Raw genomic sequence first — 21,133 nt, forward strand, 5'->3', positions numbered from 1 at the left:
TTTTCTATTAAAAAAATGTGTCCTTTTATGCTTTAATGTCAATTCCAAAGCACCACTGCTTATTTCAGACCCACAGAATAAAGTTGCATCCTGAGAGATCGGGAAAATAAATATAACCGTTTTTTAGCTCTAACAGACGGCACCTTAGGAACATTTGCCTCTGAATGTTGAAAACGATATTTAAGCAGTTCGTAACCTTTGATAGAGGGGTATGTTCGTTATAATAAGGCTTTTCTCCTTGTTAGTTTTATTGTCCTTCAAAGGCAAAAAATAATGTTCTTGTTTTTTACAAGACCGCAATCATTATTGCATTCATATAATAGTATCGGGCGTCGTCTGCAGACATACTTTTTTTCAGACAATAATTTGAGTTAAAGTGCATAAATTTTACCACAATAGACAAAAGAACAGAACAAATTGCCAACGTATAACCTACATACAAAGTAATAAATACTTTCAGAGATGCCTAAACGGTCAACAAAAAGTGTAAACACATCTTTAAATAAGCTCTGAAAACAACAACAAAGGTAATAAGAACGATGACACTTCTTCAACATACCGGTAAATTATTCAGTAAAATAACGATAAAAAGACACATTAATGACTAATATCTCCTGACTGTGTACAAGCCCATGTCTGCATTGTCAGGTCACAAAAAAGGTTGGGATTGTGCCTCGGAGCGTTAAGAAGTGAGGACCCAGAAACATTCATTTCTGTAGAGACCGGGTGAATTGAGTTAAAAGTTTTGGATAACTTCGAAATTTTCCCACGAGGTGCCATATCCCCAAAGAAAAGCTGGGATTGATTTTGGAGGTCGTGACTGGAAACGTTCAGTAATTAGGGACAAGAAATTAGCTTAGTACTGATATTCCGGATAAAAGTGTGCAGATCTCTTTGAAATTGTATCCCAATGTATCATACCCCAAAGGGAAGGCTTGGAATGGATATAAGAATGTTTTGTTTGGAACCACTTAGGAATTAGGAACCAAAATATGACAACTTTGATTATGCATGATCAAATTCGTGCCCTGTGTGAAATGTTTAATCGCAATAAAAAAAAACTCAAGAGCTGTATCAAGCTTCAATGGTATGCCCATACGTGCATTAACTGTACCGGGTTCTATCTCTGTGATCATTTCAAGCTGCGCCCTGTGAAGCATTTTGTCAACTTTTAAATAAAAGCATAATACACATTGACTTCCTGTATATATCAAATGAAATCGAAACCAGTATCATTACATGTACTAGTAAATACACTGTACATGTCACACTTATTTATAAAAAAAAATTCTTTATGTTCTTGAATCTTTACCGTGAAGACGTGTCACAATTTAATGGAATTTCGTGTACCTGTACGTCGTGTAAAGTGAATTATTTTACTCTTACCAATAGTTGTATTATTGAATTTTTGTAGCTTGCAAACAAACTCTGAGTTATATTTCAGCATTTTTTTAGAGTTTGGAGACACACTGACGTCATGGTCTAAACTAAAACCTATACTATATATATATTTATTCCGTTACATGATTTAGGGGAATAAGAATACATCCGAAAAGGAGAAGCGGACATGGAAATGTTTGTAAGTATCTGCAAGTGTTTTGATCAGGAATATTTTAATCATAAAAAGGGAATAAAACCAAATTGCAAACTCTGTATACATTTGCTCGAAATTTTATTTTCCATATCTGGACATCCATGTTTGCTTAATGTATTTGCTGGAACACTCTGCCGGTCCATTGTCAATTAAAATAGCATCAGTAATTTTACAGTCATAACAGCAGGCAGCGAGATTGTAAGCGTGTCCCCCGAAAGCCTCGAAACATCCCAGACATCCCATTAAACAGGACTTCCGTACATCTCTTGGGTCACATGCTAGACCATAGGGCGACATTCCATACCCAAACATAACACACTGTGTAAGCAGGTAAATGGTTAACCATACTGCCTACAATTATTATAACGACATGCTTAATATATATCATATATTTTGATTAAAATACAACTTTTTTTGTATATGCATTATACATCATGTAAGTGTTTGTTTAAACCTTATATTGTCTACCCTATATCGCACCTCTAGACCTATATCGCATACCCTATATCACATCCCTAGACCTATATCGCATATCTTATATCGCACCTCTTGACAGATCATACTAGAAGTATGGTTAAAATAAGATAAAATGAACATGACATGTTAAAATCTGCATCATATGCTGGTGGCCCTTAGGATGATGTAGGAGTCTCGGGTACCCGGAATTCAAAAAGTCGTCACTTCATTGTTTTGTTTCCGTATCTTTGATTCAATATGGACAGGGAACACTGTTTTATAGTTGTTTATTTTCCAAATAATGGTAAAATAATTTATCGTTAACTTTAACACAAAATAACTACCCCGAGAAACTATTAAAAAACTAGAGGGAACTTCCATTCGTGAAGAGAGCAATCCACAGCACTGTAGGACTGTCCTATTGTGGTCTTGTTATCTGAGATGCCTTGTCAAATTTACCACATAAAATTGTCAAACAAATATTTTCAGTAAAATTTCAACAAATATTGAACATCAAAAACACTTATTAATTTAAGTAGCACTCTAGCTAATAATCATGCAAATTCTGTAATATGTGATACACTTAAGAAAAAGGCTACATATTTTTATTTTTGTTCTTAAGTAGTTTCGTGGGTCTATATGATGATGTGTATCAACATCCACTCCAATTGGTGTCTGCTCTTAGGAGATAATCCACATGCATTGAAAATCCAACAGTTTCTATTGTATTTTAGTGTCATTTACAGAGTTATCTCCCTTAATTTTGAATTCTACTGTACATTCTGTATAATTCTTATCTCCTAAGAGCACGGGTTATATGAAAAGCTACATGTTAATTTCCGTTCACTATAACATTTTAAACAAAATATAAAAAATAAAAAAATATATGCATAGGCTTTCCAACCATGAATCACATATTGCATGATTCTTGGCTGGAGTGAGTACTACATAATAATTATACATGCTCATTTCTGACAAGGTTCGGGGCAAGTACACACAACTTAGTTGTTGGAACAGACCGGTATTGCAAACCTATGATACCAGCTAATATAACGAAGGATACTGTAAATTCTGTAAAAAACATACAGCGGGAGATAGGCATAATGTTTTACTAAACTGCTCCAAAAACACCCCAATACAAGATAAATTTTGAAGTCAATCGTATTCTCAATTCCTGAGTAACAAGTGCTTGTCTGTCATTAACTCGGGCGTTTCAGTCTTAAAATTATTTAATTTCAATTATTCTTGTAATGAAATTCATATTTTCGTATACTGAAAAATACAAGTGGGTAATGCATTGAATATTTACTTAACATTGTGACATAATGATAATGACCTGTATCAAGTGTCTTGTAGAAATACGTATGTCATTAATGCACTGAATAACGTTAATTTGTAGTATCGTATTTGACTATGTTAAAGAGAGTTGATCAGATGGCCTGACATTATTGAACTGGAATATCAGTTTGGTTAAGTGAACTCATTTTATTGAATTAGTAACAATGGAGCTTAATTTCAGTGGCCATTTTAATTTAATTCTTATTTTGATTTTCAAGATTCGATTTGATGAATCTGTACTTCCATAAATAGCTGAGGCAAAGGCCTATACACAATACAGTAAAACAACTTTCTGAAGAAAAAAAATACACCTTCAAGAAAAATGGTAAGTACAAAAAGTTAGTGAAATCAGGGTTGAAATTATAAAGGTTCCAGCAAAATATCTTAATGATTTATTACATATCCAGAAACTGCAAAATTGTCTTCCTTGTAAAACCCTTACTTCATATGGGCATCGCGCGTTCACTTTTTCATGGAAGTCAAATTGTCATTGAAAAAAAAAAAACTTTTGCATGTCCTCTTTTTCATATTTTGTAAATACAACTGTATGTTTAATATTACGATCATAAGCCAGTCAGTATATTATGGAAGCGAGTTATTTATTTTTTTTTCAGGGTTTTTAATACGTTGAAAATTTAAGATTTTTTTTTACTAAAATTGAAAACAGGGAAATAAACTATTTTATGAATTCCGAAATGTAAAATCATACCACGATTCCTAAAAAAATATTGAAGGAAAGCATCTGCCTTCAATATAAACAATTCTTCAATATATCATTACAAGTTCTAGGTTCTTTGAAATGGGGGGGGGGCAGCTAAGGTTCCTCAGAAAAAGGGGGATGTTAGGACTTTATTAGTCTTTCTTGGTCTATTCTACACTTGAAAATGACAATTTTTCCAATAAAAAGGCGAGCGGCAACCCCCCTGGACTCCCTCTCGATCCGCCACTGATAATTACCCGGCGCATTCTTAACTCTTTATCTTTTACATGACTGAATCAGATTATTTTTCAGTTTTCACGGAAAACTGCCTAGTATCGCGTGACAAGATTCTTTAAACTTAATATATAGGCATTGTATTAAGCTTACGTTTGTTACTGTGAGTCTGCATGCAAGCCCTAATATTTATAAATTATTGTAAAATTAACGAAAAACACCGAATGGTTTAAGAGTCTAACGTGATTGTACTCTCTTTTTATTTTCGAATAATAAAACGGATAACCCTAAGAAACTATTGAATTTTCTAAAAAAAATATATTTTAAATTTCAAGTAACTATCTCGGATTTTCACGAGAAAAGAAAACACTGTGGCCGTTATCCACGTCCGTACTATATACTAGGCTAATAATTACACGACCATGAAATGAACTTCATTAACAAAAACAACAAACAAACAGAAAAAAAAACATAAAAAAACATAAAGAAGCAGAACACAATGAAAAAATGCATGCATTACTAGTCATTCAGCAAAATTTATAGCTACATAGCATGTATTGAATTATAATTCGAGAAAATCTGTTTTTACATGACATTTGATCAACCTGAAATAACTGTTTTTCCAGATAGAACAGAAAATATCGCGAAATTTGAAATGTACCAATAAACGCATGTTTCAAAAATGAGTTAATCTCAATAAACATGTCGATTGAGCTGTGTATGATACTTTAAAAATATTTTCCATTACAAACTTCATATCGTATGAATGCCTATTTGTGTGAAGAACGTAAATTAACTTTTATTTAATTTAGATTTTGTGAACATGTAGTTAGAAAGAAACTACATTATATATTTATTTTTTTTTAATCTTTGATAGAGAACAGTATTTTTCTATTTATCAGTAAGAGCTATTACAAACCCTCTCCCCCATCAATATGAAAAGAAAAAAAAAGATTTGAATTTTATGATACATAAAACCGAACTAACGCTGTCAGATACCGCTTTCTAATTTTGATAATGTCCGCGACTTAACAAATTCAGAAATACAAAGAATACCCAAGTTCGATATCCTACCTTCATTGCTCCGGTGTTTACCCTGGTGTTTTTCCTCTTCTCAGCTCAATTGTACCTACCATTATGGGTTGGGAACTTTTATTCTTTGCACCACGTTAATTACACACCAATTGTTTCCGTAAGGGAAAGACATGCTGCCCCTTTTTGATACAATAAAAATCAAATCAATGAATGAATGGGAAAGACAATAAAAGGCTCATCGGAAGCTGTTATCTCTCCATGAAATAAAAATTCCTAATTAAATAATGAAAATTTCGATATTAATGTCGTCTTATTTTGTGATAATTATAAAGAGCATTTAATGGCAATTTTGGTCGAAAATAGTCGTTAAGTCGATGCTCCCATTCACTGTTTCAAGTGCTTCCATGTTTAGTTGAACAAGACGTCAGTCGGAATCTATTTGCCATAACTATCTTGAACTAGGGATAGTCTAAAGGAAATAGAAGCAAGAATATCTGAATGAAAACCACGTCAATACATATTCTGCTATTGTATGTTTGATATGGACAAAAGTTTGAGTAGTTCAATCAATTAGAAAATCTTGTAGATTCTGATACATGTAGGCAGGTGAAAAGACGTGCGTTGGGATGATTAAGATTGAAAGACCTTTATTGTTTTATTGTTCCATCTCGAAAGAAGAATATGTATCAATCTTTCATTTCAATACGAACAATTTATAAGAAAAATTGAAATGAGACTTGTTAGCATTTATAAGATCTCTATGCGATTTTTTTTAAAAACTGAGTCTGATTTGCAAACTCCTGTAATTTCAGGTTTTATCAAAACACATGTATGGTACTAGCTGGCCTACAAAGATCTAAGTCATTCAATGTTTTAACAAACGCTTGCACTTTTATATTATTTCTCATTCACGATAGGTGGGAAATAATGATAAAAGGACTTCAAGACCTAGCAAATGTCATTTATTGGATTTTAACCATCCATATAATTTTTCAGTAGTATTTTATGAAATGTAATTGCGTTTCTTATTTTCTAGGTTATGGCGAAATAATGAAAATTGTTATCCATAATGATTTTGCACCAGACGTTTGTGAAACCAAGAGGGATGTTTAAAGACAACTCGTATTATTGAGGGGGTGGACTAAAAGTATGCAGTTTATAGGATGATTTGTGCTTTTTTTAAATACATTTTTTCTTGTTGATCAAAATTTCTCCTTATGCAGTCTTCACTTGTGTGAGAAAGTTCATTTTCCATCATAAAACGATATCAACATCAATGCCTAATAGGCCAGACAGACATATATTGCTTATTTACACATATTACGCAAGAGATTGTGGAAAAGGTGTCCTGGCTGGTATTGGCATTTTTTTCTAAAATTGCATGAATTAACAAAATTTTCGAAAAAAAGCTAGGGGTTTCAACCGCCGATCTCCCCTCCGCTACCCCAGCATTGCTGTGTCTAGAGGTTTTATGGCCAGCTATTTTCTGACTTGGTGCCATCCTGTATGGAGGAACAGAATTGCAACCTCATATATACGTAATAGGAGTATCAACTAAAGTCGCCCTGCACAACACAGTTGGGCCAGATTCAACTCCGACAGCAAAGGAATCTTTTACCGAATTAGCAGTATAGCTTCCATGATTTTTTTTCAATCCATGTTAAACAAGACCGCCTCTATCGTCCAGTACTCTTTATATCTCTCGTACACTGCAATCAACTGATGTTAAGTTAATTCCTGAATCATAGATGACACAAAAAAGTTTTTTTGTAGCATTTTTTTCTTTGCAAGCAAATCATCGGAATTAATTGCTATCTCTGCCACTAGACAGGCCCTTTGGACCAGGATGGGGTTGGTCCTTAAAATATAATGTTTAACCAATTCGTTTCTTTGAACAGTTCTCTGACATGTTCGATGCTATGCCCAGGTATCACGTAGTGAATTTGAAGGAGCTAGACAAACAATCTGGAAAGAGCATCAAAAGCCTTAAGTACCATTCTGTCTACGAAATCAGGCAGTGAGTGACACATCATTTTTTCAATTAAACCATTTTTGCTTCAGATATATTTAGTATACATCTAGAAGATAACCCCGGCGGAAAAGATATTAAATTTTATCTTGAAGCATCTAGCTGCGACGTAGATATTTTTACTGCTTATATAAAGAAAAAATGCTGAGGAAAATTTCCCGCCATTTTATCATAGTGCATTTCAACGAAATTATATTGTTATTTCTGGGGTTTACGGGGTAAAAATACTTTGATAATGTAATCAAATCTCAGTGTTTTTTTCTTCATATGCCACACTTTATACACATTTTCCCTGATTTTTAGACAAGAAAAGTACTCAAAATAACAGGCGTACATGGCGGAGAGCCAATGACATACTAGTTCAAACGTAGTTCAATTGCGAACATGATTTACACCCTAAAAAATTCATGATGGTTTTAAACCAATCTAGTTACACAAGAGTGTAGCGGAAATGGCCAAGTAGAACCGATTGTGTTTTAAACGAAGTAATTTTTTCAATATTTTTACCGGATAAAAAACAGGTCATGCCCGTTATCGACTCTGTAATTTTATTGTCTCGCTTTAATTTTGACCTTTCCCTGTGGAAAAATGTTACATACGCGAACCCGCAGGTATTACTTTGCCATTTTAATGTCTTTGTAGTAATTTATTCTTGCATATTTTCCTTGCATATACGAGTTGTGTACGAGGTGCTGTAAACTCTTTGACCCACACCTCATTCTAGCCTAGGTCACTGACACAGTCACAGGCATTTATTTCTATCCATGCCCATGGCCATGGCCAGGTCGTGTGACACACGACACATGACCTGATTATGGATAGAAACAAATGCCTGTGCACTGACATCATGATAGATACCCGTTTCAGACAGCCTTACCTACTAAGTACTACTTTCAGTGTGTTAGGAAGTTGTTAGTACTTAAGTGTTAAGAGGCAAAGCTCTGTTAGAAATGGGTGTCTATGGTCACAGACACTTGTTTCATATCAAAACTATTACCCCTTCGAATATCCTTCCCTAGGATAATATTTTTGATATTAACCAAGTGCCTGTGGTTCACCTCCTCTCTTATGTAGTAGTCTCATTCTGTAATAAGTTCTTCATCGGTCCAAGGAGTGTAGTATAAAGCCCCTGATCAGTGCATATGTTGTAAACCAAGCAGCTGCCTTAACCAAACCAGTTTTAATGACCAAAAAGGGTTTGGTTAAGACAGGTACATTGTGTATACATGTAGTTTATAGAAAATTATGAAAGTAATCAATACTGAGGCGTGTAGCTGCTGTTAGGCAAAAGAGCTTTTGCCTGCATTTAATTTTGCCATTTTTTATTTTTTTTTTTTTTGAGATAAAATACATCCAGGAGAGGCATAAATGATGCTCTAAAATGCTATCTCCGCGGAGCTTCAGGAGGGGGCTTTGCCCTCTGGACCCCTACCAGGGCCCTGCCGTAATTTTGCCTACACTTCAGTTTGGCCTCAGCTATGCGCCTGCAAAATGTGAATAAAATTACTAGGGCATTTTTTGTTTTCAGCACTCAGTTCTCTCAAATAACACATAATTGACATGCATCTGATTACATGTACATGGTAAATCCATGGACTTTATATTACAGGGACTGGTCACTCCTAACAAAGTCTATATGTGTAAAAATGAATGTGCCTTCCCAATCTTTAAATCTTTAAACCTGAAATTTTTCAGGATTTTAGTAATACAAGTTGTAAAATTGACAAATTGATAATGTCAAGGTTATGATGAAAATACTGAGAAACAGTTTGTTCTCAAAACACTAAAATATAATAAAATGTCAATTTTTACAGTAAAAATCAGTAATTACTTATTATTTATCAGTAATTGCCACATGGAAAATTAATGAAATTGGTCAACTTTTAACTGTTAATTAAGTTTTCAATCTCATTACTATGTACATGTAATAAAAATTATGTCATTTTAAAGCAGTTTCTTTAATCTTTTTCTTGGTAGTAAATTCATATGTTTAAACAAACAGAAAGACACAATCATGAACAGCTTATTGGGGTATAGTTCAGGAAAATGAAAGTTTTGATATTACTTTCTCAAGACATAGATACTTTCATTTGGTCATCATTTTATTGTTTTTCAAAGCACTCTTATTAAAAATAGCCATTGCCACTCAGCATGATTTTCTTTCATTTGATATTAATTTCATTTCAATAAATGCAATATATTTTACAAACATTCAATGACAATCATACTTTATGAACCTTTAAAAAAGTTAATTTTTTGCTTATTTGTCTAAAAAGACATAATTTTGAAACAGTAAATATTGATATTCCATTCATTTTAAATAAATAAGAAATATATGTTGCCATTCTCTTATCTTTTATCATTAATTTGGAACATCACTCATCAAAATCCATCGAGTGGTTTTTAAAAACACCCTTAGCAAACTTACACTATTTTTAATAGAGAAATTTGAGAAAATTTTCTGTTCTATATAGATTATTACAAGTGACTTCTCCCTCTAATATACACTCCCAGGTAAATCCTAGAACTTCTATTGGAAATTCAAAGTTAAGATATCAGAAATTAGTCTGAGAAAGAAGTTGTTCAGAGGATATTACTCATTAACAGAAAATGTAAAATACACTGTACCAGTAATCAAACTTGACCTAAGTTTCGTGGTTAGAAGCATTGTGTTAAAAAACTTGAAAAGAAAAATATTGACTGATTTTTTTCATTCTTTAAATAACACTTGGATGCCATATATGTAATTGATTGACAGCTGAATAGACATGAGGATCAGTTTACATGGTATATATATCCCTAACTGATTGATCAAATGAAAAACAAAAAATTAAGCAATTGTTTGCATTTTTGAGTCAACTCTTTAATTTGAATATAGATAATGTTTATTTTCTTTTTCAGATGAGGAATATAAAGTATGGTCCGTCATAGTAAAATTCAGAAAGAAGTACTGTTTTTATACAAAGAATTTATAAAACTTGGTAAACAAAAACCTGGTATCAAAAGTTATGTTCGAGAAGAATTTAGAAAGAATGCAAGCATTCCAAGGACTGAAATATTGAGAGTAGAATATCTCATAAGACTTGGTAGAAAACAATTAGATACACTAAAAATGGATGATGTTCAGAGCATGGGAGTTTTTGTTGAAGATGGTGATAAGAAGAAGTAAATGTTAAAGGACACATACATATGAGAAAATGATGAGAATTACATTTTTTAACTTTGTTCGTCGGACATCAACTTTAGTAAAGAGACAAGATGTTCATGAAAAAATAATTTCAAGCTTTCCTCAAGATGGGATGCAGATGGCTTTTGCCTATGGGTCAGGCGTTTTTAAGCAAATAGGTCATGCTGATATGACAAAAAATATGCTCGATTATGTGTTTGTTGTTGATGATCCTCAGAGCTGGCATCAACAAAATATCAAAATATATCCAAAGCATTATTCATTTCTGCGCCATTTTGGTGCAAAATGTATTGCTAAATTACAGGACTCGTATGGAGCTGGCATTTACTTCAATACTCTAGTTCCTCATGAGGGGAGATTGATAAAATATGGTGTTATAAGTACAGATCGTCTTATAACTGACTTACTAGACTGGGACACTTTGTATGTGAGTGGCAGATTACACAAGCCTGTGAAACTTCTTGTCATTCCGACTAACAAACATTTATTATCAGCTATGCATATAAATTTACTAAGTGCTTTACATGCTGCATTACTTTTACTCCCAGAATCTTTTACAGAGGAGCAATTGTACACAAGAATAACAAGTCTTTCATATGCTGGGGATTTTAGAATGCAGTTTGGAGAAGACAGAAATAAAGTTTCTAACATAGTGACACCCAATTTGCCATACTTTAGACAACTCTATGAGAAAATAATAGATGCAGAACATCATGTGGTATGGCATAAAGGGGAAGGTTACTTAGAACAGTTTCCAACTCATTTGTCTCAGTCACATCACCTCAATCTTTTACCCAAAAATGTACAGGTCAATTTAGTTGGCCTACGTAAACGACATGGCCATCTCCCAGACTTAGAAGAAATCCTTCGTAATTTAGCCCACGAGAGTCACTGTGGTGATTATGTTACAAAAAGCATTGAAAAGATAGTGACTGGATCAAGCTGGAGTCAGAGTATCAAAACTATACTGACTGCTGGTTTTACTAAATCAGTCCGTTATAGCTGGAAAAAAGTACAAAAAATGATTAAAGGGAAGAACAAGGGCAGTTGATGAATAGTCATAATTAGATCATCTTTAATGCGTGAAGCTGTAATTTTTGCAATAAAAAATTCTTATACTTGATTAATTTTTGTACTGATTGATCGATCAAAAGGATGGAAGATCTATTGTTGATAAATTAACACAACTTAGGTTTGTGGCTTTTTGCCCCTACATTTCATGTTAGTAATTTAGAAACAAAAAGGAGGTCTCCTGCACAAATTTGTTAGTCTTTATCCTGATAGCAATTTTCGAGAAAATACTAAACATACAAGTTTGGTTGTTGTCCTTTGAGTTCAAAGGCATCCCAATGGGAACAGATGTCCCTTATATGCTGACCGTTGACACTGATAAGGTCAACATTAGATCTGGTTAAAAATAGAGAGGTCCTTTAATCCCCTTTTAACAATATTGATGGACAATCTACCCTTCATTAGTTATCCACAAGGGGTCTGTTGGCAATTGAGTATTTCATGAACTTATTAATAGATTAGTCTGTTCAATATCCATACATGTAATGTATTAAAATAAGCCAATAGTGTGAGAATACGTCATTAAAATCATCGAAAAGGGAAACTAAAAATTGAAGACTGGACTTAGACAAACGCGAGAACTGTTGGTCTCCGGTCATAATATATTTTCCTGCATCAACAACAGTGAAATCAAGTCTGGTAGCCGCACGACTCCGTCCGTCCGTCCGCCACGTTTGGTGCCTACTTAATGTTAAGTATTTAATATTATTCAAGCTTTGCACATCATTTATGTACATATTAAAATATGCACTTCGCATTTTCGAGGACTTTGACCAGTTGTTTCCTACATTTTTTACAATGTTGAACGTTACTTGTTAGACGGTACTTACATTAGATTGAGGACACTACATGTGAAGTCAGTCCCATATCTTGACCTACTCGTAGATGGGAAGGGAAACTATATATAATACGACAAACGCGACTTCTCAGTATGCAGTATGCAGCGTCAAATTTCCTTTCATCTGTGGCAACATGTCTTCTATTCCAAAACCCGGTAAAGAGAGAAGCAATCCGTGTATAGATGGTTTGTCAAGACGTCAAATTAAGGGAACTACCATATGATTTCTTGCGGACACCCTTGGATGTAAATATGAAGTCAGGATTGAATTTTTCCTGAAATGAAAGGACACGACAGACATCAAGAAGGAAAAAAAACTATCAAATCTCCATGATAAGAAGGGGGTAACGCTAGAAATACAGCTTACATGAATGTAAGAACGGTGGAGAACAACATTAGGGAAGCCCCCCCCCAAAAAAAAACAAAAAACAAAAAACAAAAAACAAAAACACAAACATTTAACAAAATGATTAAACAGAGGATCCGTTACTCCATAAGTCTCCCATAATTAATAATTTTGTATTGTTAGAGCTCCGTACGGGTATGGGTGTCAAAAATAGGCCCGCAACAGCACAAAGCTTGTCGAAAAGGGCGATTAAAGTGTTCAGAACCCTGTCCGGGGCTAGGGTGCTCTGCACACAGAGCAACAGGGTTGAGTGCCCCAGGTGGTGGAATGGGATACCTCTGGCATGTTACATGCTGGGGTCGACAGGCCATAATACGGAAAACCTGACTGCAAACCATAGTGGTGCAACGTGTTGGGAAAAATGCCACGTTCCTCGCACATCAAATACCCTTCTGTAGTTTTCTGTCGGAGAATTCGAAGGAACCATTGGGCTCTGCCACAGGAGGCTAAATTGTGCGACTCTACCCACATCTCCCTATTTCCAGTGGCAATCAAAATTTGTCGACGCCATTGTCTTTGTGTCCCATTCCTTTTTCATTTCATCGTCATTTCATGTTCATTTTATCATCCATTTCATGTTCATCTTCTGGATATAGTTGAAATATTGCTCCTCGGGCGTTAAACCCCAACAATTAATCAATCATGTATTGTTACTTAACCGTTAAAACGAATTCATACGTAAACTACTTGTTGCACTAAAATGAGCTAATGTACAATTGTAAATGGGACTTGCACCCTAATTTTAGGAGGAGGGGATAATTCGTTTTCTCGACATCTTTATTATAAATGCATGTAATGAAAATTTTAGTTTTTTTTTCCAGAAAGAATAACATAAGATGTTACGTTTTCGTTGTAAAAGAGTCTAAATAGCTTAAGTTTTTCTGTAATTATCTCATGGAAATCATCATTACTGCGTTGTATTACTACTACTGCACGGCAGATGCGCGTGCTATTTACAGAGAAGCATGCATCAACAAGTGGGCGGTCGATTCCTGTTATATCTTGTCTACAGCTTTCGGATGAATCTAGGTCTTGGATTGTTTTAATGATTTAATTGTAAGTATTTCACTGAAAACCGTTTAATCATTTTTAAATTATTGTTTAAACACGATTCAAAATGCTATATTTGTCACAACATGTGTTGGTATGATCAATAAGTTATTATTAAGGTAGACACCTAATGTTCAATCACTACACATGCACACAATAATATTATTCATACAGAAAAACGACTGATAGCTCACAAACATGAAGCTAAAAGGATTATTCTGACTTGTGTATAATTTTGACAAGAAGACTTGCACAGAATGGAGTGTTGAAAAACTTTTTTAGGGTATCTCCTGTGTTAAGCAATGGCCGAAGAGTCAGACGCTGCATTGACGGACCGCGTAAAACAATGGCAACAGTTTGCAGACGACCACCAGCAGAATCAACTAATAAATCCGTTCTCAAATTGGGAGGGTGCTTGTCACCGTCAAAAACTCTCAAAGGATGACGAAAATTACGGAAAGCCTGTCTCCGGATCAAAAACCGAATTTAGAGGAAAACAGGCTGACGAACATATTAGTCGAGAAGTCACCGAACTATGTTACGTGATCAGCGATCTTGGCAAACATGAAGATGAAGGAACTGTTGTTATAACTTTTGGGGAACTTTTCGAGGCCTACCTGACAATATCTAATAAACTTGTTGGAACCCTAATTCGTGCCAGAAAGAATAAGTTTGTTTACTTTCAAGGAGAAATGCTGTACCAAGGAAGGGATGAAAATGTTCCTATAACTTTACTACATCTACCTGAAAGAACCTGAAGTGCCTTTATCCATGTTTTCTCGATTTATTGTGTCTGGGATATTTAAGGTTCATGGAAGTACATTGTAGTGAATTTCATAATACATCGCGTAAAACCGATTTGATGTGGATAAGCTAATGATTTTATGTAAATCGACTTTTAGAATAATATCGAACTAGTTATGATTAGCAAAATAGTGTCATTTGTGGATTTCTTGTATTATCGGGAATCATGACAACTACCAACACCAATCATGAGCGGATCCGAGGAAACCCCCTTAAACGGAGATTTTTTATGCAATCTTGATAATTATTTTACTCTAATTTAATCCCTTAGATTTTCTTGACTTTGATGTCACATGTAATCCTGTATTCGTCCCTGACAACGTTAGACTAAGTGGAATGAAGTTGTGATAGTTACAATTTGTTTTGGAATTAGTAAGATCGAGTACAGCCACAAATAGTGCATTATCTGAAAATAAAGAAAAATGTTTGTTTCTTTTCGTTTCCCTCTTTTAATTGAAACATTTTTTACAAGTATATAATCAGTGTTATTGTTATAACACCTTCACGTTTTAATTGGCCTCAGTCTCGTGTTGCCAAAATTATGTGATTTTATCACATTTGTTCCTCTGATGTTATTAAGTACGAAGTGTGATTTGCTACAGATACAAGAAAAAAGCAGTAACTACTGGAAAAGTGACACCCGACTCTTCTGTATTCAGAAAAATTTGATCGAACTGAAGTCTGTTATACATTTCTTATAAAAGCGGAAAAAAACCCAAACAAACAAAGGCGTTTTACACGACTTTTCTGTGTGGCAAGTTGTTATGTCGTAATGGATCAAGGGAAGCAAGATTCTAGCGGAAATTGAAAGAATGTAATCCAGGGACAAAGACCAGTCATGGAAAAAAAACACACAAACACAACAAAGAACATAAAGTTACTAAAATGATACATACAAAGTAACAAAAGTAAATGAGCAACTCGGACTCCACTAAAAACTGGGAGCATGGACCAGGTACACCGGTAAGGTAAGCGTCCTCTGCTTTTCTAGAAACACCTGCCGAGTTGCTTATAAATAGTCAAGTTGACACGTTGAACATATCATGGTGCAGATGGTACACCGTTCATGATGACGACCATAAAACTTCTGTAGTGATCTTGTAGCAATATAACCCTGTAACCCTGTTCCAGAAACCTAAACAAGGAAATCCTTCTTTTCTTTAAAAAAAATAATGACAATCATTCAGTTAATCAATCAATCTTATGATTGTCATCACCGCACTTGCGTAGATTAGAATTCTCTTTGGTTGTCAGTCCTGTAATGTATAAGTGTTAAGCGATTATTGCATGTAACATAGTTACGCGTGTTGTTAAGAACGTGGAAAGATTCCAACTCCTAACACATTGTTTACAAAGGAAGGTAATGCTTTGACTAATTATAATATTATCTTCTCAGGAAATAATTTTACATATTGTATTAATAACCAAGATCATATTACAGTATCAAGTCTTGAAGGAAAACATATTTGCTGTCGATAGACAGAAATTATTGAGCTCAACAATCTAATTAACGATCACTCCCCATTTTCCGTTTCCCTTTTGTAGTTCCAAGCGCAAAGCAAAGAAGATGTTATAAAAGAGATATTCCTGAATTGTGAATTTATTTTTTGTAACCTCTTCCTCATGACAATTTTCAGGTTGATAGGACTTGCCCACCATGAAGACCGGTAAAAGGTAAGATTCATCTGATCTTCATAACAAACTATGGAAACGTAGAGACGGCGTATACATTGGTAAATTAATTACTCGTAGATAGGATAGTAAGATTCAAAACAGCGCACGAATAAAGCGTTCTAGAATAGCATTAGAATCGAAGAAATTTTGGAGTTGTTTTCGTTTTTCCCCTTCTTGTGAGCATTTCTCTTGAAATATCTAATCTGTTGATGTATCTCACAAATCATGGCCTGACTACAGAGTATGGGCATTTACCGATTTTTGTGCATTTAATTTTCCTTTGTTCTCCATGTTACTTTATAAACTTGTATCAACATTTTCTAGCTTCTTCAGAATTTTAATTCATCATGTCCGTATATGATCATATATTTTAAGAGCAAACAGAAAATGAATGGGTTTCTTGTGTTTGTCTTTTTTTTGCTTAAGAAGGACAACTATTTGCGTTGTCATGTTTACTGAGAATAACAATTTAAACACAACTTCCGTAGATTCCTTAAGAGACTCCGCCAAGGATGGGGCTCTCAGTCAGACAGCCAGAAGAACCAATTACTCCAAGCAGAAAACGAACAGGCCCAACAGCTAAATGCGTAAGATCGTGCCCGGATTGCCTGCTTTTTGGCATGTTCGCATGGACTGGTTTTGGGCAAAAATAAAATCGCATAAGCAGTGATTTCAACGTGAATTTCAAGCAGCTGCTTCAGTTTTTAATTTTTTGACAATTGTGCCTTTACAATTTCTGCTTTTTCTGATCCTTATTACACATACTATCAGCTATGCTGTGTGCACCGGGTCAATTCTTGATCTTTCTATCCTACTTTCTACTTTACATATGCTTTGTAAACACTGCGCAAGCTTCTGCAAGATTTTATCAGCTTGTTCAAGATACGAGTAATTGAAGGTTCAAAATGAAAATACTGAATAATGTCTTGTCCCGAAATTTGGCATTAATGATTTTACCAAACCAATTTTTTATATAAAATCATCAGATATCGGACGATTCTTTAACATTAAAGCCAGTATGGTCATAAATATCTGTAACAACGCATGGTATGCCAGAAGTTTGGGATTACTAAACATGGTCGGTACTATGGTTTCTGCACTTTATCACCTTTAACTATAAATGCTGTTCATACATTTGCTTTCAGTCAGGTAGACGCTATCCAAGAAAACCTAGAAAAAGATAAATCAAATAAACCAACATGGCTATTGAGAAGAAGAAACAAAAGTTCCATGCCAAGACCCAAAAGTACCGGTTACATGGGAGACTTTAACATTCTGTCCGCGGAAGATGACGTGGAGGATGTAAGTACATGTGTATCGACGAACCGTCTCCCTCTCTTATTTACCTTTTGATTGCAGAGGCGATACCAGGCCAAAACTAACCGTTATTAAAAAAAACATACTAGGTTATTGGAGTTATCAATAATCACTCTAAAAAGTCTGGTGAACTTAAATTTTTAGATCATTATTCATCACTACAAAACATTCTTTGCTCGCCTCGTTTACAAGTCGGTTGTAAGCTATTGGAGTCCTTTCCTTTTTCCATCAAATTTTTCAACCATCGGAGGCATAGCACGAATAATGCAATCGGCTGATGATTCTAGAAAAACAGCGATGCTTATACTATGCTAAAACAATCACTTATCAATGGAATATTTTGTTAATGTCGCGACAAGCACCAAATCACCCTAAATCTTCGTTTTTCAGTTGAGCTTCGTGTATAATTATGTTCTATTTGTCATTTTCTGTTGTGTATTACATTACCCGTCTAGCTGCTATCTCCTATATGAAATGTCCATGGAGTTCCTTTCATTTCCCACTTCGGTTTCCCAACATTTTATTTCAAATATTTCAGACGAAAGACGCGGCATACGACGACTATGAGGTATCACGACATGGAGCAGTGACAATGGACGCTGCTAAGAACCTACGAGGAAAAAACGGCTACGTCATTAATCTGGGCATGAGCAATGGACATCTGCAAACCAACGATGAAGATTTACAGACTGATATCAATTTTAGTCGTGTCCAATTAAATGATGACGAGCAGACGAAAGAGTTCCGAAGGAGACCATGTGGAAAGTTTGATCCGAGTGATGCTGTTTCTAAAAGGAATGGTTCCATAAGAGACGGCTTCGTCCTAACCAGAGACGTCAGTGGACGGGCAGCATATTGGCAGAAACGGGAGGACGACAGCAACAAACCAGAAGTATTTACCAATACATCATCTGGCGTTCTTAAAGACTGGAAAACTCCTAGTCAAATAAGACAGATGAAGGACAAAGTATGCTTTCTTATGCAATGTTGGTTCAGCGTGTTGGTAAAACAAAACAGTTGAATCAATGATTATATTGGTAGTAACGAAATTGGTTTGTCAACCATAAAAATGCGGTAATTGAGTTCCATGAATGTTTTTTTAAATATTCAATTAAAGTCAGTTTCTGTTTTGATCTGGGTTAAATAAAATGAGTAATAAAATATTCTGCTGGTAAAGAAAGAATATATATTTATTATATTTTCTCCTTTATAAAGAAATAATAAAATCATATTTTCTGCATGATTCTATACAAAATAAGCAATTTCTTTTTTCAGATAGAAGCCGATAAAATGAACCAATTCATTTACGATTCGGCAGTTTCTCAACGTGCTGCATTGTGGCAAAAACGAGAGGACGACCATTTTGCTCAAATGATAATTAATCCAGACAAAGAGTGGAAAGGACCGTCTGTCAGACAAGTACTAGATAAAAATCACCCCGAATATGGTCGCCCGCCAAAAGGATCAAAGACAGAAAAACGCGGGATCAAAGCTCATAAACATGTTGTCAAGGAGATTGGAGAACTGTGCCGTATCATTGCTGAAAGTGGTGATTTACAAGAGGACGGAACTGTCACGATTACTTTCAGGAAGCTGTTTCACACCTATATACCAATATCTAATAAAGTAGTGGGGATTTTGATCAGGGCACGAAAACGTGGTCTGTTGCATTTTAATGGCGAGATGTTGTACCAGAGACAAGACGAAGATGAAGTCATACGCTTGTTTTCGGTACCAGATGATGAATAAATTCATCACAACTATAAACAACTGCTTGAATTTGATGAATCTTTTTTGATATATGTCAAACGTAATTGAAGTTACAAAATATTACCGTATACCGTTGCAAAATATTTAGACATGCTGAAAAACATCATTTATTACTGATAACTCTTATTATTCAATACCCAGTGGCCCTTTTCACAATAAAAAAAGTCGTAAGAGTAAAATTAGTCGTATGTTGTGACGTCATAATACTTAACTCTATAATGACATCAGAACTTACGACTAATTTTAAACTTACGATTTTTTGTGAAAAGGACCGCTGTTTTGTTACTAGGTTGTATGGTTCCCCGTTTCTACACTTTTTTTTGTGTGTTAAAGTATGCTTTTTTATGATTTAGAGCCTGACCGTGTAGAATACTATATATATTGCAGTCTTTCATAGTAGAATAGATGACTTCCTCACATTCATGTAACACCTTTCATTCCATATACCTTCTCCCTTCCAAAGCATGTTAGTCCTTTCCCATTTTACATTCCTCAGTTTCAGTCAATCAAGAAACAGTATTTTGACGTTATAACTCGTAAAATTTTCTGTCTGCAATATTTTACAAGAAAACATTCATTCTACAAAATATCATGAAGATAAGTATTTAGTCAAGATTTCTTTTTTCAGCCTTTTTCCAACTATGACATAAAAGTACTTAAAACTTCAATCAAAAAGTATATTCATCCAAAACTAACTTTCGTAAAAAAAAGTCGTTTGAATTTTCTTACCTTTTTATAATAAAAGTTGAGTTTTTTCAAGATTCTGAACCATCCACCTTGAAAATATTTACCGTAGAAATAGTACCGGTATCTTGTACATTTATTTTCATAGAGGAATTCATTATATTCAAAGTATTTAAGCATCGATACTTATATTATGAAAAAAAGTTCAGGATATTTTTGTGGGCTTATCACAATATTTCTACCGAGTGATTATTTTTGTTAACTATTGATGGAGAAATATATTTTTCATAAAATATTTTGTTGTTGAATCTTCTGTCTCATTTGCTGTGTTCGTTCTTTGTTTAATAAATATTTTTCTACTTTAGATTGTTACTCCTTACCCTACCGGTGCACCTGGTCCATGCTCCCAGTTTTTAGTGGAGTCCGAGTTGCTCATTTACTTTTGTTACTTTGTATGTATGATTTTAGTTACTTTATGTTCTTTGTTGTGTATGTCTGTTTTCCATGTCTGGTCTTTGTCCCTGGATTACATTCTTTTGATTACCGCTATAACCTTGGTTCCCTTGATTACTCTTTGAACTGTATGTATACACTAACTATAGATTTTCAAAATGGAGAACACATCACCAAGCGAGTTATCGTATGATTCTCGACAACAGAAACAATGCTTCCTCCGCAGACCTAATAACCGCTTCTTGATATATACATATATATGTACTAGGTATCACTCCACTTTCTTTAAAGCTTAAAGCATGGAAATGAGGGTCTCTGGGCAGGGCATTTCATGTACCCTTCTAACACACAGGCAGTTAGGAATAGATTTTAAAATACCCTTTTTATTTGTTGTTAAATTTTATTCATTATTTCTCTGTTATATTTCATTGTTCACTGTCACAGACAACATGCATTGTATGATAATTTCGACCACAAAACATCACTTTTTAAT

General features: G+C 34.5%; 4 protein-coding genes across 7 annotated transcripts; 3 read left to right on the top strand and 1 right to left on the bottom strand.

The window, feature by feature from the left end:
• Positions 1-1,512: 1,512 nt before the first annotated feature.
• Positions 1,513-12,529, bottom strand: LOC148625184 (uncharacterized). The gene is made up of 3 exons (XM_088568565.1): positions 12,475-12,529; positions 5,397-5,536; positions 1,513-1,945 (listed from the first exon to the last, which is right to left on the bottom strand). Exons 2-3 carry the CDS (start codon positions 5,400-5,402, stop codon positions 1,673-1,675), a joined length of 279 nt encoding a protein of 92 aa, XP_088424691.1. The 5' UTR covers positions 5,403-5,536; positions 12,475-12,529; the 3' UTR covers positions 1,513-1,672.
• LOC148625185 (phosphatidate cytidylyltransferase, mitochondrial-like) lies at positions 3,611-11,696 on the top strand. 2 transcript variants are annotated; one of them, XM_088568561.1, is made up of 2 exons: positions 3,611-3,713; positions 10,288-11,696. In XM_088568561.1, the coding sequence occupies exon 2, from the start codon at positions 10,584-10,586 to the stop codon at positions 11,622-11,624; it is 1,041 nt and encodes a 346-aa protein (XP_088424687.1). In that variant the 5' UTR covers positions 3,611-3,713; positions 10,288-10,583; the 3' UTR covers positions 11,625-11,696. The 2 variants fall into 2 exon arrangements, with proteins under 2 accessions (XP_088424687.1, XP_088424686.1); XM_088568560.1 differs by lacking the exon at positions 3,611-3,713 and adding an exon at positions 7,922-7,997.
• Positions 12,530-13,843: 1,314 nt separating the features above from the next.
• LOC148625186 (uncharacterized) lies at positions 13,844-20,551 on the top strand. 3 transcript variants are annotated; one of them, XM_088568556.1, is made up of 6 exons: positions 13,844-13,944; positions 16,380-16,416; positions 16,905-17,003; positions 17,562-17,718; positions 18,272-18,700; positions 19,009-20,551. In XM_088568556.1, the coding sequence occupies exons 2-6, from the start codon at positions 16,400-16,402 to the stop codon at positions 19,480-19,482; spliced, it is 1,176 nt and encodes a 391-aa protein (XP_088424682.1). In that variant the 5' UTR covers positions 13,844-13,944; positions 16,380-16,399; the 3' UTR covers positions 19,483-20,551. The 3 variants fall into 3 exon arrangements, with proteins under 3 accessions (XP_088424682.1, XP_088424683.1, XP_088424684.1); XM_088568557.1 differs by lacking the exon at positions 16,905-17,003; XM_088568558.1 differs by lacking the exons at positions 16,380-16,416; positions 16,905-17,003.
• LOC148625187 (actin-binding Rho-activating protein-like) lies at positions 14,241-14,696 on the top strand. The gene has a single exon (XM_088571044.1). The coding sequence runs from the start codon at positions 14,241-14,243 to the stop codon at positions 14,694-14,696; it is 456 nt and encodes a 151-aa protein (XP_088427170.1).
• Positions 20,552-21,133: the final 582 nt, after the last annotated feature.

This window comes from Perna viridis, chromosome 2 (assembly GCF_037379345.1).
Source record: "Perna viridis isolate PV_CMFRI_1.1 ecotype Kerala chromosome 2, ASM3737934v1, whole genome shotgun sequence".
NCBI classification, from domain to species: Eukaryota; Metazoa; Mollusca; class Bivalvia; order Mytilida; family Mytilidae; genus Perna; species Perna viridis.